Consider the following 24,527-nt stretch of genomic DNA (forward strand, 5'->3'; position numbering starts at 1 on the left):
GTTGCCACGTGGATCACTGCATGCTGCTAAGGATACTCAGATAATAGGAATAAAGCTCCTAGACCACGTCCCTTTTGGTTAGCATGAAGGTTATTTCTGAATTATGGGTGTAAAGCCTGCTTTTCCAGAGTCGTGTCGCTTTGTGCGAGACTCTGACATTCCTCCTCTCTGGCCATCCATCAGGGTGAGCTTACCCTGCTCTGAAAACTGCACTGACATGCTCAGCAGTGCTGAGCCTCCTGCAGTACCGTGGCTGTGCCCCTGGGCTGGGCCAGGCTGGGATCTGGGAAGTGCAGGAAAACCTGCCACATCCCAAGATGTTGTTCCCAGCTTTCAGTGCTACAAAGTGGTGAAGCTGGATGTGGCATCACATCCAAACACTAGAAATCCTCCAGCTGGAGACCTGTTTCAGGGAGCTGTAGCTCTCACTTAAGCTTACTCAAGCAGATGCAATACCACAAATCAGCTCCCACCTTATTCTATGTAATAATCAGAATTTTGCTTTGGAATGAAGCATGCGAAAAATGTGATAGTGGTTCACCTCTTACTGTGTGGAAATCATTGCCTGTCCTCCCGTCTTTGAGCTCCTCTGTCTTCATCTCTCAACTGTACGTTCTTTGAATCAAAGGCCTTCTTGTTCGTAGCACACCTAGCACTCTTGGATCTGTGCTCATGGCTCAGAGCTGCTAAGGGATGAACACAAATGGCAGGTACTGGATGCTTCTGCTCGGCCACCCTGTGAACAGAACTAAGAAAACTTATTGGTTTGTTTATAGATGAAAGTTCCTCCTTGCCTTTGTGAACTCTGTTTTCTCTCCCTATAAGAGGGTTGCTCTGCACACCTTTTAGGTATGCATGACTTCCTGGCTGACATGAGCAGAAAATCCTGACACTCTGGTTACCCCTTCTCCTGGTTTCCTCATCCCTGGCCAAGGCTCACTGTTGTTTTTTCTGCTTTTCAGATCTGTCCTGTTCTTGCATTTCACCTCTTGATGATGCCCTAGGGAAGAGCCACAGGTCTGACTGCAGATGGTAGAGGCCTGCTGTGCTGTATGGTCTTTGTTGCTTTCTTGGTTGACTCTTACGTGGACCCACAGTTTGTCCAGCAGCAGGTCCAGGGCTCCCCAGCAACACATGCCTGTCTGACCCTCCATCATGGACAGCCTGCTTGCAGTGTCCTGTTTCCAAAAGGTGCAAGATAGTGAAAACTTTGCTATTTGAAACCTGATTGAAGGATCTCCCATCCCTCTCAAAGACACCTCATTTGGATTTCCTGGAGAAGAGGCTTCTTGCTTTGAACTAGGAGTCCACGAATCTGACTTTTTACAAAATGATACATTTCAAGTTTATATAGATTTGGGTAGCTGAGGATGGGTGTTGATGAGAGTCACTTTCACATTGGGCATCCTCTGCACTTCTGACATACTACATTTATGACTCAGTGTTGCACTAGTTCCAAAATAGCAGATAAACATGTTAAGTGTGGTAAGAAAACTGGGAGCGTGGAGAGAGACGGGGCTTGGGTACGCGGTGATGTTGCGAGTCAACACCGGCTTTTACTCGGCGTTGCCACGAACACGAGTTATAGGTGGGCATGATGGGGCAAGCCTAAGCCTGGGACATAACTGGCTTACAGAAAAAACCTTCTCTTGAAAAGCATCAATAAAGTGACCAAACAAAGATTTTCAAATCTGAGGATGCGAAATAACTCTGCTGCATCCAGAGAGATTGAGATAGTTACTGTGGGGGCAATTTCTTAGTGACTTGGGGGCTCAGATCCAAGGGGAAACGAGGTCTGAAATGGGTGGAAGATAATTTAATATCCATCCCTTGTTAGAATCTGCCGCAGGTCTCACTTTTATTCTTGCGGATTATGCTTGCCAAGTTTTCCTTGCTGAAGTGCTTCTAGGCTGACCATTAGCTTGGGGAGAACACAAGTTCAGTCAAAACCAGACCCCCCGATTGCTGATGTACAGGTCCAGGGAGATCATGGGGAACACCACCACGTGTGATTCAGCCGAGGAAGGAGCAGGGCAAACCCATTCCTCAGCTCCTGCAGCATGCAGTTACTGCATAAAGACCCCTTAAAACCAAATGTGATCTCTTTTGTAAGAATGTTGTTCAGTTTTTAAAATAGAGCAGCCTGCAGGAATTGGAAAGCCCATAAAGTTATGTCCTAGGAACTTTGCAGCAAGGAAACAAATGAAAGTTTGTTGAGAGAAAGGCCACTTCTGGTGATAGGGAGACAGGGATCTCTGGAATTACGGTTCTGGAGCCGTTGGATAATAATATCCCTGCTCAGTGGTCTTATTGCTGTGGTGCTTGCGAGTGCTAACGAGCTGCTGCAGTGGGTGCTGGTGCGAGAGCCCACATGGCACTTGGGTGCAGATGCTGGGCACCTTGGCATGAGGCCAGTGTGCCATGAGCACCCCTGAGCACCTCAGCAAGCAAAGGTTCAGCAAGGAAATAAGACAGATGGCCATGCTGTGGGATTTGCCTGCACCGATCCTAGCCTTTTAATCCTATTGCAGGGCTGCATTTTTTGATTTCAGCTATCCTGATTCCTCTGTCCTGAGGGGTGAGCTCTGTGTTTCAGTGATTGACTTTGCTGAGCCTGGAGCAGAGTTCCCAGTTCCATACCTGTGATCTGAAAATGGGCTGTCTGGCCCGCAGAGGAGCTGCCATGTATTTCTCTTTGGGGCTTCCCAGGCGGAGACGACTGGGGTAAGCAGAAATTTCAAGAAAAGGGCCAAACATTTCAAGCTCCACTGAAGCAAAATTTCCTGATGACAAACATTTCTTTAGTTTCTAGAGGAAGGTGGTCTTAGAGTAGCTCTGTCCTGGGAGCTTTATTTTTGTTGCCTCCTGTAAATGGAAACATGTCCTGTGCAGGGCAGGGAGGGAATGCACCTCTTCTCTGCTCTCGTCCTGCTGACTCCATACAGCCTCGCTTCGGGCTCCGTGTTTCCTGCTGTATCCTAGGAATGACAAGCATTAACAAATAACACACATTTATTTGTACCGCTAAACGTTTGTGCTCTCAAGAGCTTACAGGTGTGTCCAGTGTTCCAAATCTATCCTGTAATTTCAGATGCAGTTTTCAGAAGCCAGAGACACACCCTAGTTTGCTCCGTGAAAAGCAGCCCTCTATGGATCGTAGCCCTGCAGACTAAGTGCCCAGCGGCTAGCGGCTTGGAGGTAAGTGCCACAGGTAACGATCCGAGCAGGGTTGTGCAACCTCTTCTCCTCCTCTGCCAGAGGGGAGCCTGCTGACTTCAGGGCATCAGTAGCAGGGAATCTAGCTTAACTAACGCTGAATTCTCTGCGTGCAACTCCGTGCTTTCCCAGGCATAGCGGACCCTCCGTAGTTTTCTGTGTGCTTTGGGTCTAGTTTCAGATAGGTTTTGTGAAGGGTGTTGGCATGTGTTGGTTTACTTGCGAGACAGTCACCTTTTAACTTTCCTACTCTGAGTTTGGTTTTGCAATTAAGTGTTATTCTTGTTTGACTTTTCTTGGCTGAAATAAGGTGATTCCTTGCACGTATGGGCGCTCTGAAGACCTTTGCAGAAATGTCGCCTTTACTCCCAGGGCTGGGCTTTCTCCTTTTGGTTGGTGAGTATTACTGTGAGGGTGATCAGTGTCCTGGGAGGATTTTCCTTACCACCAGCCGTAGTTGAGATAATCCTCAAAAGGGAAAATTGTGCTGAAAGACCATTGAAAGTTACGTTGGTGGTTGCTCTAAATCCCCAGCCTTTAGTTATGCTTGTTTGTTATTGTATCTGTGAACCAAAATGTCTTAGATTTTGTAATAAACAGAGTGGAAAGACAAAATTGGAATTAATTTTCCTTCTGCCATTGCAGAGCTGTCTGCTCACTGCTCTTTTTGTTGGCATATTCAGGTCTCTCTGGGAAAGCACTTAAGAAGTAATCTTAGCTGAATCTGGTTATCTCTATATGCCCCTGCTTTCCCTCCTTCTGTTTTTTTGGTAGTAAGGGATTCCAGAGCAGGGTCTTTGTTTCATTCAGAAAGTGTCAGCACTTTATTCTTCCTTCCTCGTCAGACTTGAGATCATGTTTGCAGTGAACATTGATGACAATAGAACATGAACTTGTAACATTACAAACAAGCTAATGAGCCACCGGCTGGGGACCAGCTACGTAAAGGGACCATCATTTTCTCTGCAGTAGGCTTAGTTATCAGTACTAAAGGAATGAAAACAAATAAATGGGTAACTTCTTTTCTTTATTTCTTTAATTAAGCAGTTGTTGCTGTTCAAAACTGACCAATGTATTACGGACACCCTGCTGAAAATGTGATTTTTCCAGTTTTCTATTAACATCCTGGACAGGGAGGGATGTCTCTGTCCAGCAGAAGTACACAGGATGCTTGTAGAAGTTACTGACTCTTAACAAAATTGCTTTTAAGTCTGGCAGGTCAGTAATTTTGGTGGTGTGTTCTCATGTTGGCCGCTGGCTCAGCGTGCAGTCATGGGAAATCCTTCTGTTTCTTTGGGCTATGCTTGCCCCCATCCACCTACCCATCATCTTCTGTAAATGCCCTAGATAACTGGAGATGGAGGAAAGGCAGAATATCAGAAACGTGCTGAGCTTGTAGAGAAGTTGCATCCAACAGCTTGCACGTGCTGCCCTTTTGGGGAGGGATCAAAGAGAGAAAGAAGCAAGCACAAGTTTCTGAGAGTCCCTAAGCAGGTTTCTGAAAGGGAAGGACAGCAGATCTAAGCGTAGTGGTGCCACACTGTCAATGGGAATAGCCTTGTAAAGAAGCAGTGCTTCTGAGACCAGGCAGTGCTCAGCAACCTCGTGGCACACGATTGCCCTCGTGGAGAAGGAGGGACTGTGGAGAGCAGGTGAGCCGTGAACAGCACAGCATCCGTGGGTGAAGGAGACGGTCTCTTCTGTTATGGAAGGCTTCACCGCAGCCTGGCGTGCCTGTGCACTGACAAAACATGGGAGTGAAAGCGGTGTTTTGGAAGGGTATTGCTCCCAGAGTGATGTGCACATATCTTAGGTGGTTCATGACATGAGCTGAGTCCGTAGCCTTTGTTGTGATGTTGTGAGATGAAGGATTTATTGCCATACAATGAGGGTTTTTGTGATAGTAGGTTGGGGTCCTCTCTGATCTTGCAGAGTGAGAAGCCACCCTTCCTCTTCCTCCTCCTCCCTCTGTGGGTGTTTCTGAACACTGCTGTTTCGAGTCAATGGGACAATTTCCATGCTTAAAGTTAAACATAGGTGAAAGAGCTTTCCAAGAGAGGGGCCAGAGGGCTTGGCTGGATGTTTCCAAGGTCCAGTCCTGAGGTGAGCAGGGAGTGATGGTCATGGTGGAAACAGCCCGACTTTGTCTGCAAGCAGGGAAGTGTGGCCTCGGGGCCAGTCTCTGGCACTGAACTCTTGGTTATGATTTTGGTAACCCTTTCGGGAGTTTCTCTAGGAGTGAAGTTTAGAGGAAAGCGCTGCATTTGGCCAGGTATGGGTATGTTTTCTTTGTCTGTTACTTAGTGACAATTCTCCATTAATTAAATTATTAAAATGGTGTAGCAGTTAGTAATCAAAAAAGTGGTTATACTAATTCAGGACTCCTCTCATCCATCCCTACAAGCTATTTTATAATCCCCTTCCTAATGCAGGTCATTGGGCATCCGCACCCAGGAAAGCTGCTACCTTCCTCCTCCTCTTCTTCCCCATCACAGTTCAGCGATAAGGGTCTCCCATCCTGTTGATTTCTGTGCCCAAATCTCACCGTAGGTTTGACTGACACTGCCCTGGGCCAGCCTAGCCCAGTCCCTTAGCCATATGGTGTGGAGGAACCACAGGAGGTTGCTTCTGTGTTTTGGTTTTGGGGCTCAGCTCCTCCACGTTCCTTCCATAAGTCACTTCTGACCAAATATTTGTAGATAACACCAATTCTGACCGTGCTTTGCCCAGCGGGGTATGAGGGCTAGGAGTCACTGATGCTTTAAAGCCGTGGAGCAATCGTGCTGAACCTGAACTCTGCTGCACCTCTGTGTGCCTACTGGGCACTGCTCAGGCAGCCCTGGGCTAGCTGGTCCATGAGTCCAGGAGATGAGACATGGGTGGAGGTGATCTCTATAGCCACTTCAGCCTCCTGTCAGCTGTAGTGCCTGATACAAAGTCACTGAGGTTGGTGGCGTTCTCCCTGCTGCGAGATAACTGCCAAGCTTTCAGCACTGTGTTACTCCCTGAGCAGATGAACAAGGCTTGCGGGGAAGCGGGGGTACTCTGGGCTGCAGGGCAGCTGGGCTTGCTGTGGTCTGCCACGCGCCGAGATGGGTCAAAGGACGTAGCTAAAGGGGTGGGAGGAGAATGGTGCAAACTGGGCATGCTGTATGGTGGTGGGCAAGTGCGGCGAGGGATGGCTGCGGCAGACAGCTCTGCAGGGCCCTGGTGCCTTGCTGCGGGCTGAGGTCGGGCACAGCTGCCCCAGGAGATGGGTGAAGGTGACAGTGCTGACCAACCGAGTCCCGAGTGTGCCATTAGAGAAACACACTGACAAAAACAACTGTGCAGTGATTCAGTGCTAGCAATTTGTGACAATCAGCCTGCCAGCGTAACCTCAGAAGCCTCTAACCATTGCCTTCTCCCTCTCCCTGCCTCTCATTTCATGTAGTACTTGTTCTGTCAGAAACTAGTGGCAAGTCTCTACCTTCCCCTTTGTTCTGTACACAGGGGATGCTGAGCTTGGCAGGCTCTTAAGCTGAAGTAAATAATACTAATGTCAGGGAGATTTGAGTGTGTGTGTGTTGTTACTGGTTTCCTAAGCTTGCATTTCACTACCTTTCTAGCTTCACAGCATTGGCAGAGGAGATGCAAGTTGCCATCAGGAACAATGTAAAAGTTGGGAAACAAGGAATAGATGAGTGGAGGGCTTGCACAGACCTGCCAAGAGCCAGCAGTCACAGGTTGACTTCTTTCAGTAAATCCCCATCTCTGGCTTTACACTGGCGTTACCTGTGTGGTGTGCGGTTCTGCAGCCTAGGGTGATTTTAATCCAGTTGAGGACTAAGCAGGAAAAATGTATGAAATACAATACAGGCTTGGCTGCAATTAACATGTTGATGTGAACACTGTAAGAAACAAGTAGAAGCTGCAAAGCTAAAAGCATCATGGAATTATAAGCATGGTGAGCCTGGCCTCCCGTGCTGATCGGTGACCATGGGCTGGCCATGGTGCACAAGGAATACTGGGCAAGGAAGTCCTGGAGGCAAGGACTGTCCCCAGAGTGGTGTTTCTGCCCCTTTCCCTGCCTTTTCCTCTTTGGGGACAGAGATGCATGCAATCCTTCATGTCATCTAAGGCACCGTGTTTCTGTCCTCTGCCGGACTGACCCAGAGTGGATAGGAGTACCTCATGTCTGCTCACCCAGTCGGCTGTCACAAAGTCAAAGAGAAAACAGCAGAAGGGTCTGACAGAAATGATTCTGTGAAATGCTGTCAAGAATGAGGAATAAAATAACGTAGTGCGATGAGCGATGCTCAGGGTCTGTTAAGCCAGACAGGGACTGGAGTGTGGGAATGAGCTTTGTCCTGGATTTGCTGCTAAAATCATGGCATGTTGTCTTCCAGGTTGGCAGGTAGCTGCTGCAACTTCTGCTGGGACATATCTGGTAAGGCAAACTTGTGTGTTTAAAATACTTATCATCCATGTCTTTACTTGCAAAATGCGTGTGGGTTGGCGGTCAGTGTGGGCCCCTTCCTGGTAGCAGTGCATCGATGGGAATCAATTGCTACAAGCCAGATCTAGTGTGTTGAGCATGGAGGTGGATGGTAAGTGCCCTTCCCCTTCCTGTCTCCCAAGCAGCCAGTGGAGTGCGGATGGCTTCTCCAGGTCTTTGCAGGGCTTCAGTGCAAGCACGGCAGCAGACGGTTCAGTGAAGGTGACACCCATCGACCACACTTGGATCATCAGGAGAACAGTCCATCCCATCAGCCCTCATGCCTGAGCGATGGGAGGACTCGCATAACTCTGAACTTTTCCAGCTGTTTGATGCACAGAGCCAGTGCTGATATGGATTTTGCAGACGGCAACTACCTAGCATGGCAAGATGCAAGCTCTGGATCTAGGCACTTGTGTGTTTTCAGGCCAGATCCGAGCACAAATGGTTGCAGCTAACATGCTTGTCTGTATGCAGTGATCACAAATAATGTTGTGCTACCATTGTAGCTGCATGATAAGATCATCTCTTTTCTCTCTTTCTCCAGGTGCAGTGCTCCAGCTCCCCTGTCAATGGTGAGTTTCTTGCCAAGTAATCTCTATAAGGAAGATTCAGACATGGTTCTGTATACATATTCCTATCACAGTTCCTTTATCTTTGTCTCTCTCTCTTTTTGGGGAAATCAGAATCTGACGTGTGTGCTTCAGTGAAAAGGTATGTGAACCATCAGCAAATTATCTTGGCAACATTTTCCTTGGGAGTGAGCCTGGTTTGTTGGGGATGTCGCTTCGGGTAGCAGGAAGCCTCTGAAACCAGGTGTAGCATCTTTCTCCCCACAAAATCCCAGGGTTGCCTGTGGGTGGGGAGGGCTCTAGTTGTGCTCGTTGAAACAGTGAAGGGAAAATGCCTTCCTGGGGCTCTTGTGTCTGTGCAGGACAAAGAAAGGCAGGGCAAGCCCCTGCTGCGTCAGCCAGCCTGACACGGTGGGGATTTACTGCTCTGAGAGCCTTGACGTTGGTGCTGAGCTTAGCTTGGCTAGTGGTAGGGGCCTAAGACTCCCAACAGGTCCACTTCAAGTCTTCATTGAACTGGATTTCTACCTAAGGGTCAACAGTTTTTAAGTACTCTCTCCCTGCTTCTGAATGGTGCCAGCAAATGATTCTCATCATCTGTTGTTTGTTTGTTCTTCTGTATTTGTTATGTGGGCTGTGCCTTGTTGTTAGGGCTGCCTGGCATTGCTCCTGCTCTTTAATGGGTGGGCTGGACCCTTTACAGGGGAGTAGCTAAGAGCTGTCCCTGCTGCAGATGAACAAAACTTTGGTGAATAAAAGCATGTGGTCAGGGGCATTCACACGCCTTTGGCTGCCTGGGCTCGGGCAGCTGTGTTCTATGCCTGGGTTTGCAGATGCATTGCTGACGGGGTGCCAGCCAGTTCTGCCCCCAGCTGCTGCAGGTCTGGGGCAGCTGGCATGGAGGTGATGTCTTTGCTTCTTCCTCACCAGTGTCAGCCAGGAAGTGCTTCTTGAGATAGCCCATGGCCAAGCTTCCCCCTGCAACCTCACTTTTGGTCAATACGCCTGTGCGCAGGTAACGGCAGTCCCCTTCTTTCCATGAGCTAGTGTTTTTTGTTTTCCTTGACAATAATGCCATTTCTATCTTGAAAACAGTCCCACTTTCAGCTGTGAATGGAGTGGCTAAAGCCCTGTGCCGGCTTGGCTCTGGGTTGTCGAGGTTTCTCTCACAAGACTGAGAGAAGGGATGGGGTCAAACACACAGGGACAGGGGGACCATCCAGAGCACTGAGCTGTGGCAATGTCAGCTTCCCAGGCAACACGTGCTCTGCATTTTCCAACCTAAAATTCTATGATTCTATGAGGCTCAGGAGCGGCTACACCACCACGGAGGGCTTTCTGGGGCTGTCTGTGGAAGTGGAGGATGCTGTCTTTTCCAAATCTCTCACATGAGAAAGCGGGACAAAGGAGATTTCCATAATAAATTGGCTCTTAGAAACGGGCATCATAGTGTTGAAACAAATCTCTGCATGAGAGTAACCCTGGTCCATCGGGGTAAACCACTTCTGAGCACAATAAAAAGTGGTTGCAGCGTGGAAAATGTCATCTGGAATATGTCGGGTTTACTTCCTTCCTGATTTTGTCATTAGCTCTAAGTTGCTGCGCTGTGACTAATTGCAATTGAATTGACAAAGATTTGTGTTTTCCCATAAATGTTTCTAACAAAAAGATGTAATTTCTTCAGGTATTTGTTGGTGGGGTTTTTTGTTTGGGTTTTTTTTTAATTGTGAAGAATGTTCCTGGAATGAGGAAATTTCTTATGGAAGTTTCCCCCCCAGCCTTTTTTTTTTTTTTGGTGGGAAACCATTTTGAATAAAGTTTTTTAAAGCCACTATTTGCTTGGGGGGAGCACAGATTAGGTAACAGAAGGATCCAGCATTTGGAACTGGAACAAGTTTAGATTTGCTTCAAGTTGGACTTTCTTTTGGCTCCTCTGTCAACAGGTTTCCTCACCTTACAGTGCCGAATGCTCACGTGTAGGTGAGCTAGTGAAGCAGGCCTGAAGGAGGTTGCATTATGCAGCATCTCTAAATATGACACACCCTTTATCTCTGCATGGATTTCCCATTTCTTTTTCAGAGTGCTTGGCTCCAGGACCTTCAGGATGATTTTCTCATATCCTTATATTCTTGCCTTACTCCTAAACCTGCCAGTGCTATGGATCCGGAATACTCCGTTCTATTCTTTTCCAAATATGATGCCAAGAAGCTTGTAGCTGCTCTGACTATGTTCAGCCAGCAGGTGGGTATCACATATCCAACTATTTGTTCACCTGTGACATTAATGCCAGTGGAAGGCGTTGTTAATTAACATTACCAGAGAAGGGATTATTGCTAGGGGTGATTCCGTTTGTAATGTTCAGCTTCACATGGATTTATGTTAATGTTTATTTAGAAGGCCATATTCACCTGAATTGATGTGTTTCTTCTCATCTCTTGCCTGCAGTTTTCTCACGTGCCTCTTTCTCTCGAGTGGAACACGATCTTCATTAATGGCCTGTGGGAGAAGATGTTGCAAGTACCTGATATTAACAGCCCACCCATTTTGTCTCAGTGGGTCCATGAGGGGCTTCAGCCATTCCTGGTTGAGCCCAAGGTCTTTGCTTGCCTCCATGCCAAAAACGTGACTTGTGAGACATTTCAGACGATGTAAGTGCTGAACACAAACGTTGTTTCAGTCCCGTGTTGCTGAGATAGGAAAGGGGCCCTTACTCCAGCCTCCCAAAGCAAGGGGCTAAACCCTGCTAGCGCTGTGTTTCCAAAGCAGTAGCGCAGGATTGGCAGTGCAGCCCCCAGGTCTTAAAGTAACAGATGTTTCTGTGAGAATCTGCCAGGTCTGACTCCATCTGTGTTTGAGGTGTCTGCCTTTCTTACCCATCTTTAGAGTCGATGTCCTGAATGGCATATATTCTGACCTTCCAGTGGAAGAACAGAGGAATCTTTACGCCGGAATCAAAGACTATCTCATCCAGGATGGTAAATGACTTGATTTTCTTTAAGAAACAACAGAATGCTTTAAGCCACTGATGTATGCTACAACATTAGCTGCAATCTGTTACGGGGCTGAGGCCTCACAGATTTTCTTTTTTTGGTGAATTTGTATTGTCTCTTCAGTGGAAATAGGCTGGGAATATGACAGTTATAAGTGGTATCAGGAATCATTTCCCTGCCTCAAGGCTTTATTAATCCAGCATTTTTATAAATCAACACAGTCAGTCCTATGTTGACTTACATCCTGTGCAAATGGCATTTACTGCTTTTGTTGTGAAAGAATGGTGCAGGGTTTGGTTCTGAGAGCTAAAGAATTCAGCTCAGAAGTTAGCTCAGAAAGGGAACCCAGGTAAGACGCTCCCCTGTCTCCAGGCAGTAGCTTGCATGCAAAAATGTAGTGTCCTGCAAAAAGTTTTTTGGCAGATTTTAAGGGAGGAAGAAAGAGACTGGTGATGAAATATTTGGAGGGTTGTGAAAGAATGAGGCATCTATGCTGTCCCATGCGCGTTTGTAATCTGAATGCGCAAACACGCGATTTGAGCATAATGTGTGATCAGAGGCACCTAGGGAGCTCTCTGCTGACTGAGTTCTCTGATAGACTGAAGCCTGTCCCACAATTGGAAATCTCCAATCTCCACTGATTTCCTGATACAGTGCGAGTCTGTAGTGTTATGGTGTCTGCCTGTTTTGCAGGATCAAACCAGAAATGCTACAGTGCAGCCGTTCCAGGTCTGAATTCCACTGCTTGGTTTAAAAACTATCTTGGATCCTTTTTGGAGCATGCTGCTGTTGGAGACCTGCAGCGTTTTGGTGACGAACCAACAGTAAGTGCAGGCTCATCTTGGTGATGAAGAATCTGCAGTGTGCAAAATACTCTGTGCCTGGGATGGACGTTGTCTTCCTGCCCTGACCAGAATTCATGGAGATGCTGCTAGCAGGAACATTTCTCTTTATTTATAGTGAACAGTCACTTCAGTTCTTATTTTTCCCCCCATCATGATTTCTTGTGATGAGGCACTTGCACAGAAGTTGGTTTCACATAAGTGGTTCTGCAGAAAGCGAACTGGAGTCAACAAGAGGAGCAAACCCAAACTTTATCTCAAGACTGGACCGATGTCTGGGCCTGGTTTAGTGAATGACCGTACCAGGCCCGCACGTGTGAGCGGTGCTGTAGGGGCAGGGCCACATCCTTCAGCAGCTCTCCCACCTTTGTGCCTCACAGCAGTCATAGAGCGAGAGGCTTCCCATGCCCTTGGACTGCAAAGATAAATAAAACAAGGTCCCAGTGTATTACTTAAAAACAAAAAATAAATTTCCTCCCAACTTTAAAGCCAGGTGAAAAAACCCTTACTGCTTGAAGTGAGGGTTGTTCAAACTGTCCCAAGTGACTGTCAGGATTAAAGTATCCATCTAATTTTCTTTTTTTTTTTTCTTTTTTTTTTCCCTTATGTCAACACCCTCAGCTTCAAAAATTTGCCAGGGATCCAGTCAATATACAGATGATCAGCAACCTCACCTTGCTTCGGGAGACGGCGGTGTACTATACCTGGCTACTGACCTCAGGCCCTGGTTTTCCCTTATCGAGGTACAGGACCTGACCTGACTTCCTACCTGACTTACGGTTTAGCATGGTGCTGTGACTTAGCGCAAGTTTGCTGAGTGGTGATTCTGATGGCTGTTTCCGTGAAACCTTTAAAGCATTTTTCTGTTCCTCAAATAATTGCGTTGCGCTTGATCTTGGGGAGGGCCAGACCACAAGTTACGAATCTTGGGAAATTACTGTCATGCAGCGCCAGCCACCAGCTAATGACCAGCAGTGCATCTTGCATGTTTTTGCAGTTTTGCATGACACAGCACTGCTCTCTGTAAGCGGAGCATCAGCATTGGTAGAGCTAAAATGATCAGGGGAAACGTGCACTGGAAAAGAGCATCCTTTGGAAAAAGAGGAAAGATCTGATAGAGCCACTGTCTATCATACTGGCAACCTCTCCTCCTTGTCTCCCACCTGCAGTCTCCCAGACAGATTTGTTTGCTACCTGAGCCCCTCGGCAGTGAGCAACCTGAGCAGAGATGACGCTTTGAGCTTGGCCCAGAGGATCAGTAAGAACTGCCCATTGAACCTGACACACAGAGGAATAACTAGAGAGAGCGCTCCCTCCTCCCTGACAACAGAGGAACTGCAGGTAATCTCCTGTCCAGCCCCACGACTCCATTCTTCATTCACCCAGACAAAATTTGTGAGGGTTCAACTCTCGTGCCTCCTCTTGCGTACACTCCTGTAGGTCAACTTTCTTTTTTTATTGTGGCATCTGGCTGGTGTTTCATAATCTGAAAACTCTTGGTGGGTGGAGGCAGTCCATCAACAGGCTTCATCACACAAGTTTGAGGCAGAAAGTCCAGTGATTTAAGGCACCTAAAGGCTGCAGGATCCAATAGGCTCATGTCATTGCTCCGCTGACTGACTTTTCTGTCTGTGTGGGACCTTTTCAGGTTGCATCCTCTTTGGTGAGAAAGTTTGAGCATTTCCCTCCTGCCATCCTGCATGCATTGGGCCAGGCTGTGCTTGGGCTGTCCGTATCCGACATTGAAAATGGCATCAGTGATAAAGACCTTGAAGCATCTATTCCTGCCCTGGGTAAAGTTCGTGGCTGGAACGCTGAGCAGTCCAGCACTATTATCAACAAACTGCTCAGCTCTGGCTATCAGGTACAAAGGATAAGGTGCACAAATGCACTTCACACCTGGTATAGCTACCTGCCAGCACATGACATTTGGCCCTTCATGTATCATGCCTCATGCGTTACCTTTCAGATCGTGGATGGACAGAGCCTGGCAAAGCTAGGGAGCTTGGTGGCTGGCCTCAACAGCAGCACACTTCGAAGTCTGTCTCCAGAAGTCATCTTGGAAGCCATTAAGTTGCCTGAGTTTGTTCAGCAAATGGTGACCCTGCCCTCTGCCCTGAAAATGACATTTGTGGAAAAGGTGAAGTTGATTTTCTCTTCGGGCGTCACAGATTAGCAATACTCCAGTGACTCACAGCTAAGAACACTGGTTACCTGGGGCCAGGCATTGACACATACCTGCACGCCCAGACAGCATTCCCTTGGGGGTATTTGTCACTGCTAAATAGTGTGCACCAGGACAAGCATCTCAAGTCCCTATCACTGTGCCTGTGCAGATATCCTTGGTGGCCAGCCAGTGAGTCCTGCCAAGCCTCTTGGGAATGGGAGCGGAAGAGACAGTTGTTTTACGGGGTGGTCCTAGAAACTACTCCCCACTGACTTGAAAAGGTGTTCTCAAAGAAAGGATATCATCATGGTTTGGAGTGAGAACATCTGAGAATGAAAGCGGCTTAGAAAGTCCCTTTTAGGCTAGACTGATCCTTCAGCAGTGCGCTATTTCATCCCCCCATGCGATTGTGTAGGATTTGGACACCTCTCTGTCTTTTTTTTTTTTTTTTTTTCTTGCCCTGACTTTAGCCTTCAAGTTGCATGTGTAGCAGTCAAGTTTGTTGTTATTCATCCTCCCTCTGGTAGGAAATACTCTGACCTGTGTTTGGCACCAGAGGCCCTGCCTACAGCATGTCCTGGGGCAATGGGGCTGCCAGAGCTCTGTGTGAAGCATCAGGGAAATAACATCTCGTTCACCACAGGATTGTTTTGCAATGTGCCTTCGGGAAGTTGAGACATTGTTTGGGTTGGCAGAGAGGAAAGATGAGTCCCTCCTTTCTGGCCCGTTAAAAACTTTTTAGGGCATAAAGTCAGGAGGTGGGAAACTGGTAAGAGAACGAATCGTTCCCATTCATCAAGTCCCCAGGTACTAGCTCCAAGCAGCTCTCCTAGTCTGATGGATATGTCAAACAGGAAATATTTGGTAGTGTTAGGTCTCTGAGAAGTGCCCAGATGATCAGCAGGGGATTTTGCCTGGCTTCTTTCCAGTTTGTCCTTCCTTCTCCAGCAATTGTTTATTTTAGCTGCAGTGTTTGAATGATAGAGTTTTTTTGGTTTGGTTTTTTTTTTTTTTTATTTAAAGATCTCCTCCAGTGTAGGCCACCCCGCTGACCTGGTTAAATATATCCCTGATGCTCTGGCCAGTTACGTTCCAAAATCATTGCTTGTTTTTGGGGAAGAGAAGCCCAATATTCAGGATCTCAACAGTAAAGTGTGGACCCGAGAACAGGTAATATGCTAGTGGCTTGTGTCCTTCTGACACCTCAGTGTCAGCCTTGGACTCTACAGAGCCATGAGTCCGCTCTGCAAATCTGTCTGAAAATACAGGTGAATGTTGCAGAAGAGCATGATAAACCATTGACACTCTGGCTTTGCTTCACAGGCTGCCGTGTTTTTCAGTGATGCGATAAAGGCAGAGCCTGACTTCAGCAGGTAGCGTTTTTCTTCTCTCCTTCCATTTTCCATGTTTGTGTTTGCTTTGATTGCAATTTCCGTGTTTCTTTTGGTACGTGTGGCAGACCCACCATATTCGAGCCATAGCGACAGATGGGAAATATCATGCAAGCCCAAACATAGGCATGTAGCATCAAGATTTAGCAGGGTGTCAGCTGCAAAATGTACCCATAAGCCACACTTGCTTTCTAAAACGATGCTGCTGGCTCAGACTGCACCTGGAACCTTGCTTCTGACTGCCTCTCTGGAAGGTGTTTCTAATTGGAGAATATGTGAGTCTTCCACAGTGCTATTCCAGGGATTAAATTTAGCACGGTTGATACACGTCTTTTGTCAGCTCTTGTATCTGAGATGAAAAATTATGAAAACCGTGATATATATCTGGAAGAACAATGGAGTCATCAGCATCCTGCTGATCTCACAGTAGAAGCTTTTCCATATAGAAAGCAGTTGAAGTTTTAAGGACTTCTCCCTGAGCTATCCCAGGCTGTGCAAACTATGCTCAGTGATGAGGATCTGCACAACTCCATTTCACTTTCAATGTGTGGTATGTGCTGAAAACACAGGGATGAGATGATCCTGTAAATCAAGATACAGCAATACTACTTGGGGTGGAAGTCCCTGCATTTCCACTTCCAGTACAAGTCTCTAGATGATGTTTATTTGACCAGTGATGGCTTCTTGATCTCCCTCATAGGTCAAGACTAGCAATTTTGAGGGGATGGAGTTTGGAGAGCATTAAGCTCTGAGAATGGGGGAGATTTATGCTTGCTGTATTTGTCATTATATACGTGGGAGATCAGCACTGAATTTTCTCCTGAAGTCCTTGTCCCTCTGATTTGCTTTCTGTAAATGTTCAGGCTTTCCCAGTCAGTCCTCCAAGGCTTCACGTGTGCAGCTGCCAATGAGATGGAAGCAGAAAGACTTCGGGAGCTGGCCAAAGTCATGAAGAAGAAGAATGTCAAGCTAGGAGAAGACCAGGTCAGTTCCCATATTTCAAAATGCTGTGTTTGATGTTGTCATGAAGATAGAAATGAGGATTGTTCAGCAAGAACAAAAACACTTTCAGCTTAAGGAACTAGAACAAATGTAACTGGTCCTGGGTCTCCATCTCATAGTTCCAAATTTCCCTAAAGGGAGGAGAAGTCAAAACCTGGTTGGCTAGGTTTCTCAGGAACCAAAACCTTTGATTTCAGTCGTCTTTTTTTTTTTTTTTTCCTTACTTTGGAGGAGCAGATTAAAATTTTTATTTTTGTTTTATTTTTTTCTTATGTTTTCATGCTGCCTTCTTTCTTTGATGTAAACTATGGTGTTCTTTCAGCTGAGTTGCTTAGTGACGATGGTGACACTGCATGGGATTCCTAAGGATTTAGATAGCTATCCTAAAGACCTGTTGCTGTTTTTAAGGTAACTGTGCTATGGTTTTCATGTTGTTGCCTTAGTACTTAGTGGGGAAAGGGAGGTATAACTTTATAACCTAGCTGGAGGTGACTAGTTCATGTTTGATGTAGACTTCAAACTTGTTCAGGCCTCCTTGCGGTGGGGGGAAAAAATCAGATTGCAAAAAGCTTTCGAAAGGGTTTTAAGATCCTTTCAGATTCAACCATCTGTCATATTAATATAAATGGTATGAAGCTGTTTTTAAATATATCTGTTTGGATATGAAACCAGTATGCAGTTTTAGTACTTTCTGGCCTCTGTGAATGTGCTTTTCCCTTACAACATCAAAGAAAACAGACAGTAGAATGGATTTCTTTTTTTCAGTAGCTACCCACTGTCGTTCTGTATCCAAATCTTGAACAATTTTAAGCTGAGCCTCACAGTAGATTCCTTGAAGTGAAAATGAATTATTAAAAAATGTGGACTAGAATCTTTGGGAAGAACAACTGCATAGCGTTTAGTCTGCAGATGTGGAAGATGTTATACTGGACACAGTATATGTTGAACAGCCTTGAACCTGACCAACTGTTTGATATCATTCACTAGAATTCATGGAGTATTTGTCTTTCTAGTCCTTCAGACTATGCAGCGACAGGAAGCTGTAGGCAGTACATTGCTAATATTGGGAAAGCAAATCTTGATGTTCTGCAAAGAGAGTCGTCTCAGCGGAAATGGCTGCTCTCGGAGGCTTTAGCATGTTTGGTACGTGGTCAGGGGACAGCTCTGCACAAGGCTGGGGAGACCTTGGAGTTCAAGAATGCTCTTCTACAGTGGCATCCGGTTCTATTTAATGCCTTTGTCTTGTATTGCTTCAGAAAATTCCTGGCACACAAGTAAATGAGGAAAATGCCGGGATTCTGGGACGTCTGGTCTGTGACCTGGGTGGAGAATACATTAGAAGTTCTGGTGGGAATTTGCTGAAGCAATTAAGCCAGTGTGAGTCTTTCCTGCCTGATCAAGAAGAAGCTATTAGGAGTGTCATCAGCAGTGGTAACACTACATTTGGGTATGAATTTTTCTTCTGGGCATCGGCAAAACAGTTCCCTTAAACAAAATCATTGTCCTGTTAAGACATGAGTGAACTCCAGCCAACCAGCTTGATCAAAAACTTGAATAATTCGTTGCTTTTGAATTTCACATTGGGCTTTTCTCATTGTTTTATTTGAACTTCTTTCCGATTAAAAGTTTGGCTGGAATTCCACTGAAAAATATATTGTCATTTCTGTGTCTCACCTGCTCTAGTTATAAAAGTCTTTCCTCTGGTCTGTTTTTCATTAATGAAACTTCTCTGAGACTGTCCTGATGAATACAAGGTGGGCTCTAGCTGTTTGTCAGCCATTGACTTTCAGAAAACATTCTGCTTCTATCTGTCAAACTCACAGATGCTTGATAAATTCCTGGCTATAGCTAAGAGACATCATCCAGGGAGGCAAAATATTTTCCCTTCCTGTGTCAAATGCCCTGAGATCTTGGTACTGAATTGGGTGATAGTAAGCGACAGATATTCTTTGGGTTTCATGCTTAAGAAAATAATGTATTTGTTAAATGCCATTTTTCCCATCCAGCTTTGCTTTTTCATGTTACTAACACTTGCTCTGGTGGAATGAAGTTTTGTGTAACAGGAAGTGATCAAGAAGTTTTAGGATTTAAGTCTTGTAATTTCTTAACTTCAGGTGTTACAAGGATATAATCCTGGCAGCTTTTAAGGTGGGTGGTTTGAGGTTTTTTTTTTTGTTCTTCCTCGAAAGCTGATCCCTGCTAATTTTTGTATGCAGGCCTCCTGTAGCGTGGTCAGCTTTTACCTTGAAGGAGCTCAGTGGATTGATTCCTGTATTTGATCACAGCATCTTGCAGAAGATCCCCAAGGTGGGTTATTCATAGAGGTGTGGGGAGTTTGGGGAGCACTCCTAGGTCCTGCAGTATGGAAGAAGTGTGATGGGGGTTGTTCAGCCAGTATGTTTTCAGTAGTGTCTTCATCTAAAAGCGTGGTGCCAACAGGGATGGATGGTCTATGAGAAGTGAGGGTTGATCAAGCTGACAGCCTGGAACTGCAAATCTAGATCACTGTCATCCTCTTCCTCTAACTGTCAGAAGAGTACCAGAGGTGGAAAGCAGTAGGAACTATATACAGCGCTTTGTGAGGAGGTAAAATCATTTATGGGCCGTGGGATATGATGGAGTTTAAGCATTTTAGAAATTTGCCTTTGGGTCACCAAGGAAAGGTCTCTAGGATTATAGCAGCAGTTTTCTTTTCTGTGTGAGCAGTGACTTCTTACACTGGTGATACGCCCAAGATTGCAATATTGCCCTGACGAAACATTTTCTTTGCAGAATGCTTTAATTCTTTGGCTGAAAAACCTTGCACACGATTCACCTCTGTCAAAGGAACAGCTGGCCACTGTTGTCAAAGAACTCCTGCCTACTAGGCATAAGCGTGCTGACGGTATGGGACCTTTCTCTGATCCGTAATGGCAGCATTCCCCCTAGTATCAGGGCTGACCCTAGTGCTTGGGGGTCTCCCTGAGTATGTCCAAGTTGAACTATGAAATGCTTGGTGATAGGTCGCCCAGGGGGAGGGTGGAAGCATAATTTTGCATACCTGTCCATCTTCAGCAAGGGAGTGTTCAAAGCTTGAAGCAAAAGGATTTAACACTGAGCACATTTGATAATCACTTCAACAGGTTGCCCACCTGACAAGCAGGTAACAAAGGAGGTTCTTAACGATGACTTGATGCCTATTTACTACGAACCTGAAGAGTTACATGCTTGCCTGCAGAATGTCTCTCTGGAGAATCACCTCTCTCAGATACTGACCTACCCCTTCACTGTTCAGCAATTAGCTGTGCTGAAGAGGAATCTGGATGAGGTAATGCTAGACTGAAGAATGTCAAATTATTTGCTGATGAGATTGCTCAGAGACTTGTCCAGTTGAGTTTAAGTATCTCCAAGGACTGAGACTCCACCATCTCTCTGGGCTCCTCTTCCAATGTTTGGCCACCTTTATTGTGAAAACAGGTATTTTTTAATATCTAATCAGAATTTTCATTGCCTGTTGGCCCTTATCCCTTCACTGTGCACCTCTGAGAAGAGTAGCGTGGCTCCACCCGCCATATAATCTCCCATTAGATAGTTGAAGATGGTGATAAAATCCTCACCTAATCTTCTCTCCATCAGACTAAAGAACTCGGCTCCCTCATTCCCACTGCTTCACTTTGTATGTGTGTGCTTCTGCGCCCCTGACCAGCGTGGCCCTCTGCTAGACTTGCTAGTCTTTGCTAGACTTTGTCAAAGTCTTTCTTCTACCAGGGAGCCCAAAACTGGACGTAGTATCCAGATGGGGTCTTGCAAGTGCCAGCCAAATGGAGGGGAATAATCGCTTCCCTTGACCTGCCGGCTGTGCTGTGCTAGGGAAGCCCAGTATTTGATTAGCCGCACCACTGCAAGGCATGCAGCCCACTCGGGTTGAGTCAGTTCACAGTGCTTCAGGTTTTGTTCCTTCCCCCGGGGCCTGCTTGCCTGAGCTGTCAAGCAGAAAAAGGACAGATGGACTCACGGAATCTCACTGGCTTTGGTTTCTTATTCCTTGCAGACCTTTTGGGCTTTTCCACATTAATTTTGCAAAGAGCGTAAGTTCTTAAGCACAGGCATGATAATGAGTGTTCATAGCAGTAACAATGGTCTTTCCACAGACATATCCTGATGGGTATCCTGAAAGTCTGCTCCGTGAACTGGGCTCTCTCATTTCTTTCGTCACCCCTGAGGATGTTTCCAAATGGAAGATAACTTCAGCTGACACACTGGCCGTATTGCTAAACAGTCAGCCCCCTGATGATCAGGTGAGGATTTGGATTTGCTTTCCTGCCCATGTTTGCTTCCTGGTTTGGGAGCTGCTGGGTTAGGACTAGCTTAGTGGGTTCGGAGATGATTGGCCCATCTTTGAGGTCCAAACAAATAGATTTGAAATGATTCAATCTTATTTTTGTAATTACTGCATTTGGTTTTTTGAGGATGAAAACACAAATTCTGATTCAAGTTAACTTTTGAAAAAATTAAATGTGCTTCTAGGCTTCTGCAATGATTAAACGATACGTTGGCTTGGGAAATGCCTTGAATGTCACTGCCCTGAACGCAATTGGTACAAAATACGTGTGCCTTCTAAACGAGGTTGAGTTGAATATGATAGACCCCGACAGCTTGAAGTGAGTCAAATACTGTGATGCTCTTGGCTTCTTGCAAAAGCGCTTTCCCATTGGCAAGTGCAGTTTTGTTTTTCTCTCCGCTCAGTGAAAGGAAATCTAGGAATCAACTTAGTACCTGCTCTGTGTCTAGGTTTAAAAGCCTTCTGTTCTCCATCCTGCCAGGAAGGGCTCAGTTTTGCAATCAAACTCTCTTTATTGCACCTCAGCTGACAACAGATGTGGTCTGCATGCACGCTTTTATCTAGAGGCAAAAGAGAGTTAATTAAATTTAATTTAAATTCCTTTGAAAGGCTGCTAAATTAAATTAATTAAATAGTTATATCTTTGCTAATACATAAACTTATCATGCACCATCAGAGCCATTGTAACTTAGAAGACATACCATTTTCAGCAGGAGACTGAGCCATTTTTTTTTTCACGTAGCTTCTTTCCATACCTCTTCTGTCTACTGGGGAGAGGGGGTAACCTGTCCTTTGTAGACAGTCCCAGAGAGGTACTCGTAATAGTTCAAAATTTGTTCAGGTTTAAGATACTGAAAACTTTTCTCTCCTTAAATCTTCATTTTTCTGCAGACTGGCATCTCTGAACCCTTCAGCCTGTTCACAGCTTACGAAAGACATCCTATATGCTAAAGCAAAACGTGCTTTCTCAGACCAGCCCTATTCATCTGCTTACTATGAGCTTATTGAACCGTATTTAGGTATGTGAAAGAACAGTATGTTATGGGGAAAGAGAGAGGTCTTAGCCAGAGACTGAATAGGTATCAAATACCATCTAAGATATGGGGATTTTCAAAGCCAAGTTGTTAAAAGTTTTGGAGAGTTTGGGTCTCTTCCCACTTGTAGATGGCCTAAAATATTCTTGAAAGATTCTGTACCTGACTTAAAGTTGCCCAAATCAATTGTCAGACTATCCCAGGGAAAATCAAACTCATGACTTTTGGGATGGGTAAGATCTGCTAGATCCATGAAAAATCAAGCTGCTAATGCTTAACGCTTATCTCACAACTGTTCTCCATGTCACAAAACATAGTTTTGGTTGGTTTCACCCCGCCCCGCCCCCGTTAAGCCAAGAATTTATTCGCAGCCTGAGCAAATTCTTCTTACCCCTCTGTCTAGTGTGTGGCATTGTCACAGATTGGTTTAATGGCCAATACAATAATACTTCCCAATAAAATGAAGTAGCATCCATATCTTTTGCAGTTGGAACTCACCCTGTTAGCACCCCCAGCCTAATAAATTTTGGAGACATCGTTATAGCTCCAGCTTACACAGATACATGACACTGCTCATTTGAGGGCTGGCCTCTATGCATTGATACGCTTTCTCTTTTGGGTCCCAGGGGGTGCTCCTGGTGTGGATCTCAGAGCTCTAAGCCGGGACAACGTGAACATGAAAGTTAGTACTTTGGCGAAGTTAAGGAGAGACTCTCTGATGGTGAGCTGAATCTTGAAATTATTTGACTCCTTGCATTCATATCATGCTAAGTAGTTGGTTTTGGTTGCATTGTCCATTTGTGTAAATCAGGAGTCACTCCATCAAATTCAGAATGATGCTAGATCAGTAGAAAGTGGAGAACTGGCCTGAAACATCTTTCAAAATGTAAATTGGAGTCATACATGGATGCTTAGCCAGTCTTAGCTGGGGAATTTCTTTAGAGCAGGCTCTCACAGCAGTAGTGGCAGGAGCAGGGGACAGGCGTCCACTGGACTACAGCCCAAATCTGTCACTATGTGACAAATCTTTTAACAACGGTGTTAGCAGTAATATAATCAATTTTGGAAGAAAGCCCAGTGCCCTGGGCAGGAACTGGGCCCCCCTTGGGTGTAGGAGACTTGTCATCAGAGGGCAACAGAAACAGGCTTTGAGGAACCATTGTGTTCATTCCCCTTACCTAAGGCAAGAGTGTCCCAAGTGAAACCCACTCACGAGAAATTTGTCCTCCTTGTTCTTCTGCTAATAGAAACCTCATCGGTTCCTTGGTCAGAGGTATTGTTTCCATTCCTGCATTTACATCTGTAATTCTTGCTCTTTGATTTCTCCTAGAGCCTGACACCTTCTGAGGTTCGGGGCTTGCTGGGGGTGAATCTTGGAGATCTGAAGAAATGGCAGAACACGTCTCCCATCTGGGAGTGGGTCCAAGTGCAGAAACAATCAGAACTGGATCAACTGCATATTGGGCTCACTGGGGGAACACAAGAAGGCTACATGAACATTCTCGTGCCCAAATTTCAGTGTACGTAGTATGTTAGGACCTCTGATTGTTGTGCTTTAAATACTTATTTTTGGGTTACAGCAAGGAGAACAAGTGCCTCGTGGAAGCAGGGTGCTTTCGGTTGTCTGTGAAAGAGAAGTGAGTGCACCAAGCTGCTGTAGCTCCTGGGGCCCTGAGTCAGGGCCTTGCTCAAGCGAGCGGTGGCCTTGGGCAGCGCTGCCAGACAGCTCTGCTCCTGCTCTCATCAGTCCTTGTGCCAAGGCCCTGGAAAGCCCTGCTGGCTGCTTTTGTGCTAAGAGAGCAGAGGCTCTTGATCTGGGCTGCTGCAGACCCCTTCCAGTGGCACTTGTCACTACCCATCCACCCAGCCCCAATAAAACGCATCGGGCAGTGCTCACCTCCTCCCTTCGCCTCCTGGTGTCAAGGGGCAGTGAGTTCGGTTCTGCCGAGGAGCCTTAAGCCTTGCAGAGCAAATTCCAGGTCCAAGATGAGAAGCAATCCTGTAATCCCACTGAGAGCATCCTTGCTGGCTGAACATCTCGACTGAGTGAGCACTTCCAGAGCTTCCTCCTCTGCTGTGTGTTGGGTTTGGGCTATGACTTGGTGGCCCTGTTAAGGGTGGCTATTTACCGGTCAGAAAGCCAAAGATCTTCCCTGGGTGTGGCATAAAGAGATGTTCTCCCCCATGGGGGAGCAGTTCAGTCATTGATTTCTTTGCACTGATACCCACTCCTTTTCTTCTAGGACCATCCTCGGCCTCTCTGGGTACAGCGGCCATGACACTCCACCTCCTGCCTGCTCTGCTTCTCAGTTTCCTGATGATGTCGGTCTTGTCTTGAAAAAATCTTCCCTCAAGAGGAAGCAAGATGGGGGCGACTAGCCTGTGACCTGGTCCGAGGAGGCCTGTCAGGCACAGCCACGCCTCGGGGGTGAGGGGATGCTCAGTGCTAGCAGGCAACTGTTATGCAGCCCAGGGTTCACCTGTAGGTACTTTTCTCTTTCAAATCATTAAAAAA

At 46.1% G+C, this 24,527-nt stretch overlaps 2 protein-coding genes across 2 annotated transcripts in view; both read left to right on the plus strand.

Annotated features, from left to right (window-relative positions):
* The window catches only part of HAGHL (hydroxyacylglutathione hydrolase like), a 301,833-nt gene that overhangs the window by 74,247 nt on the left and 203,059 nt on the right, over positions 1-24,527 (plus strand). The window lies entirely within an intron of this gene.
* MSLN (mesothelin) lies at positions 1,534-24,350 on the plus strand. The gene is given in 28 exon segments (XM_075718233.1): positions 1,534-1,588; positions 7,605-7,645; positions 8,241-8,268; positions 8,380-8,407; positions 9,196-9,280; positions 10,345-10,506; positions 10,738-10,913; positions 11,149-11,240; positions 11,949-12,079; positions 12,719-12,840; positions 13,267-13,438; positions 13,746-13,961; positions 14,067-14,237; positions 15,288-15,434; positions 15,588-15,637; positions 16,519-16,639; positions 16,980-17,065; positions 17,671-17,800; positions 17,914-18,104; positions 18,874-18,964; positions 19,430-19,541; positions 19,780-19,964; positions 20,788-20,934; positions 21,164-21,297; positions 21,870-21,997; positions 22,639-22,733; positions 23,343-23,532; positions 24,256-24,350. Coding segments are annotated over 28 exon segments (3,381 nt in total).

Source organism: Pelecanus crispus, chromosome 11 (assembly GCF_030463565.1).
Source record: "Pelecanus crispus isolate bPelCri1 chromosome 11, bPelCri1.pri, whole genome shotgun sequence".
NCBI lineage: Eukaryota > Metazoa > Chordata > Aves > Pelecaniformes > Pelecanidae > Pelecanus > Pelecanus crispus.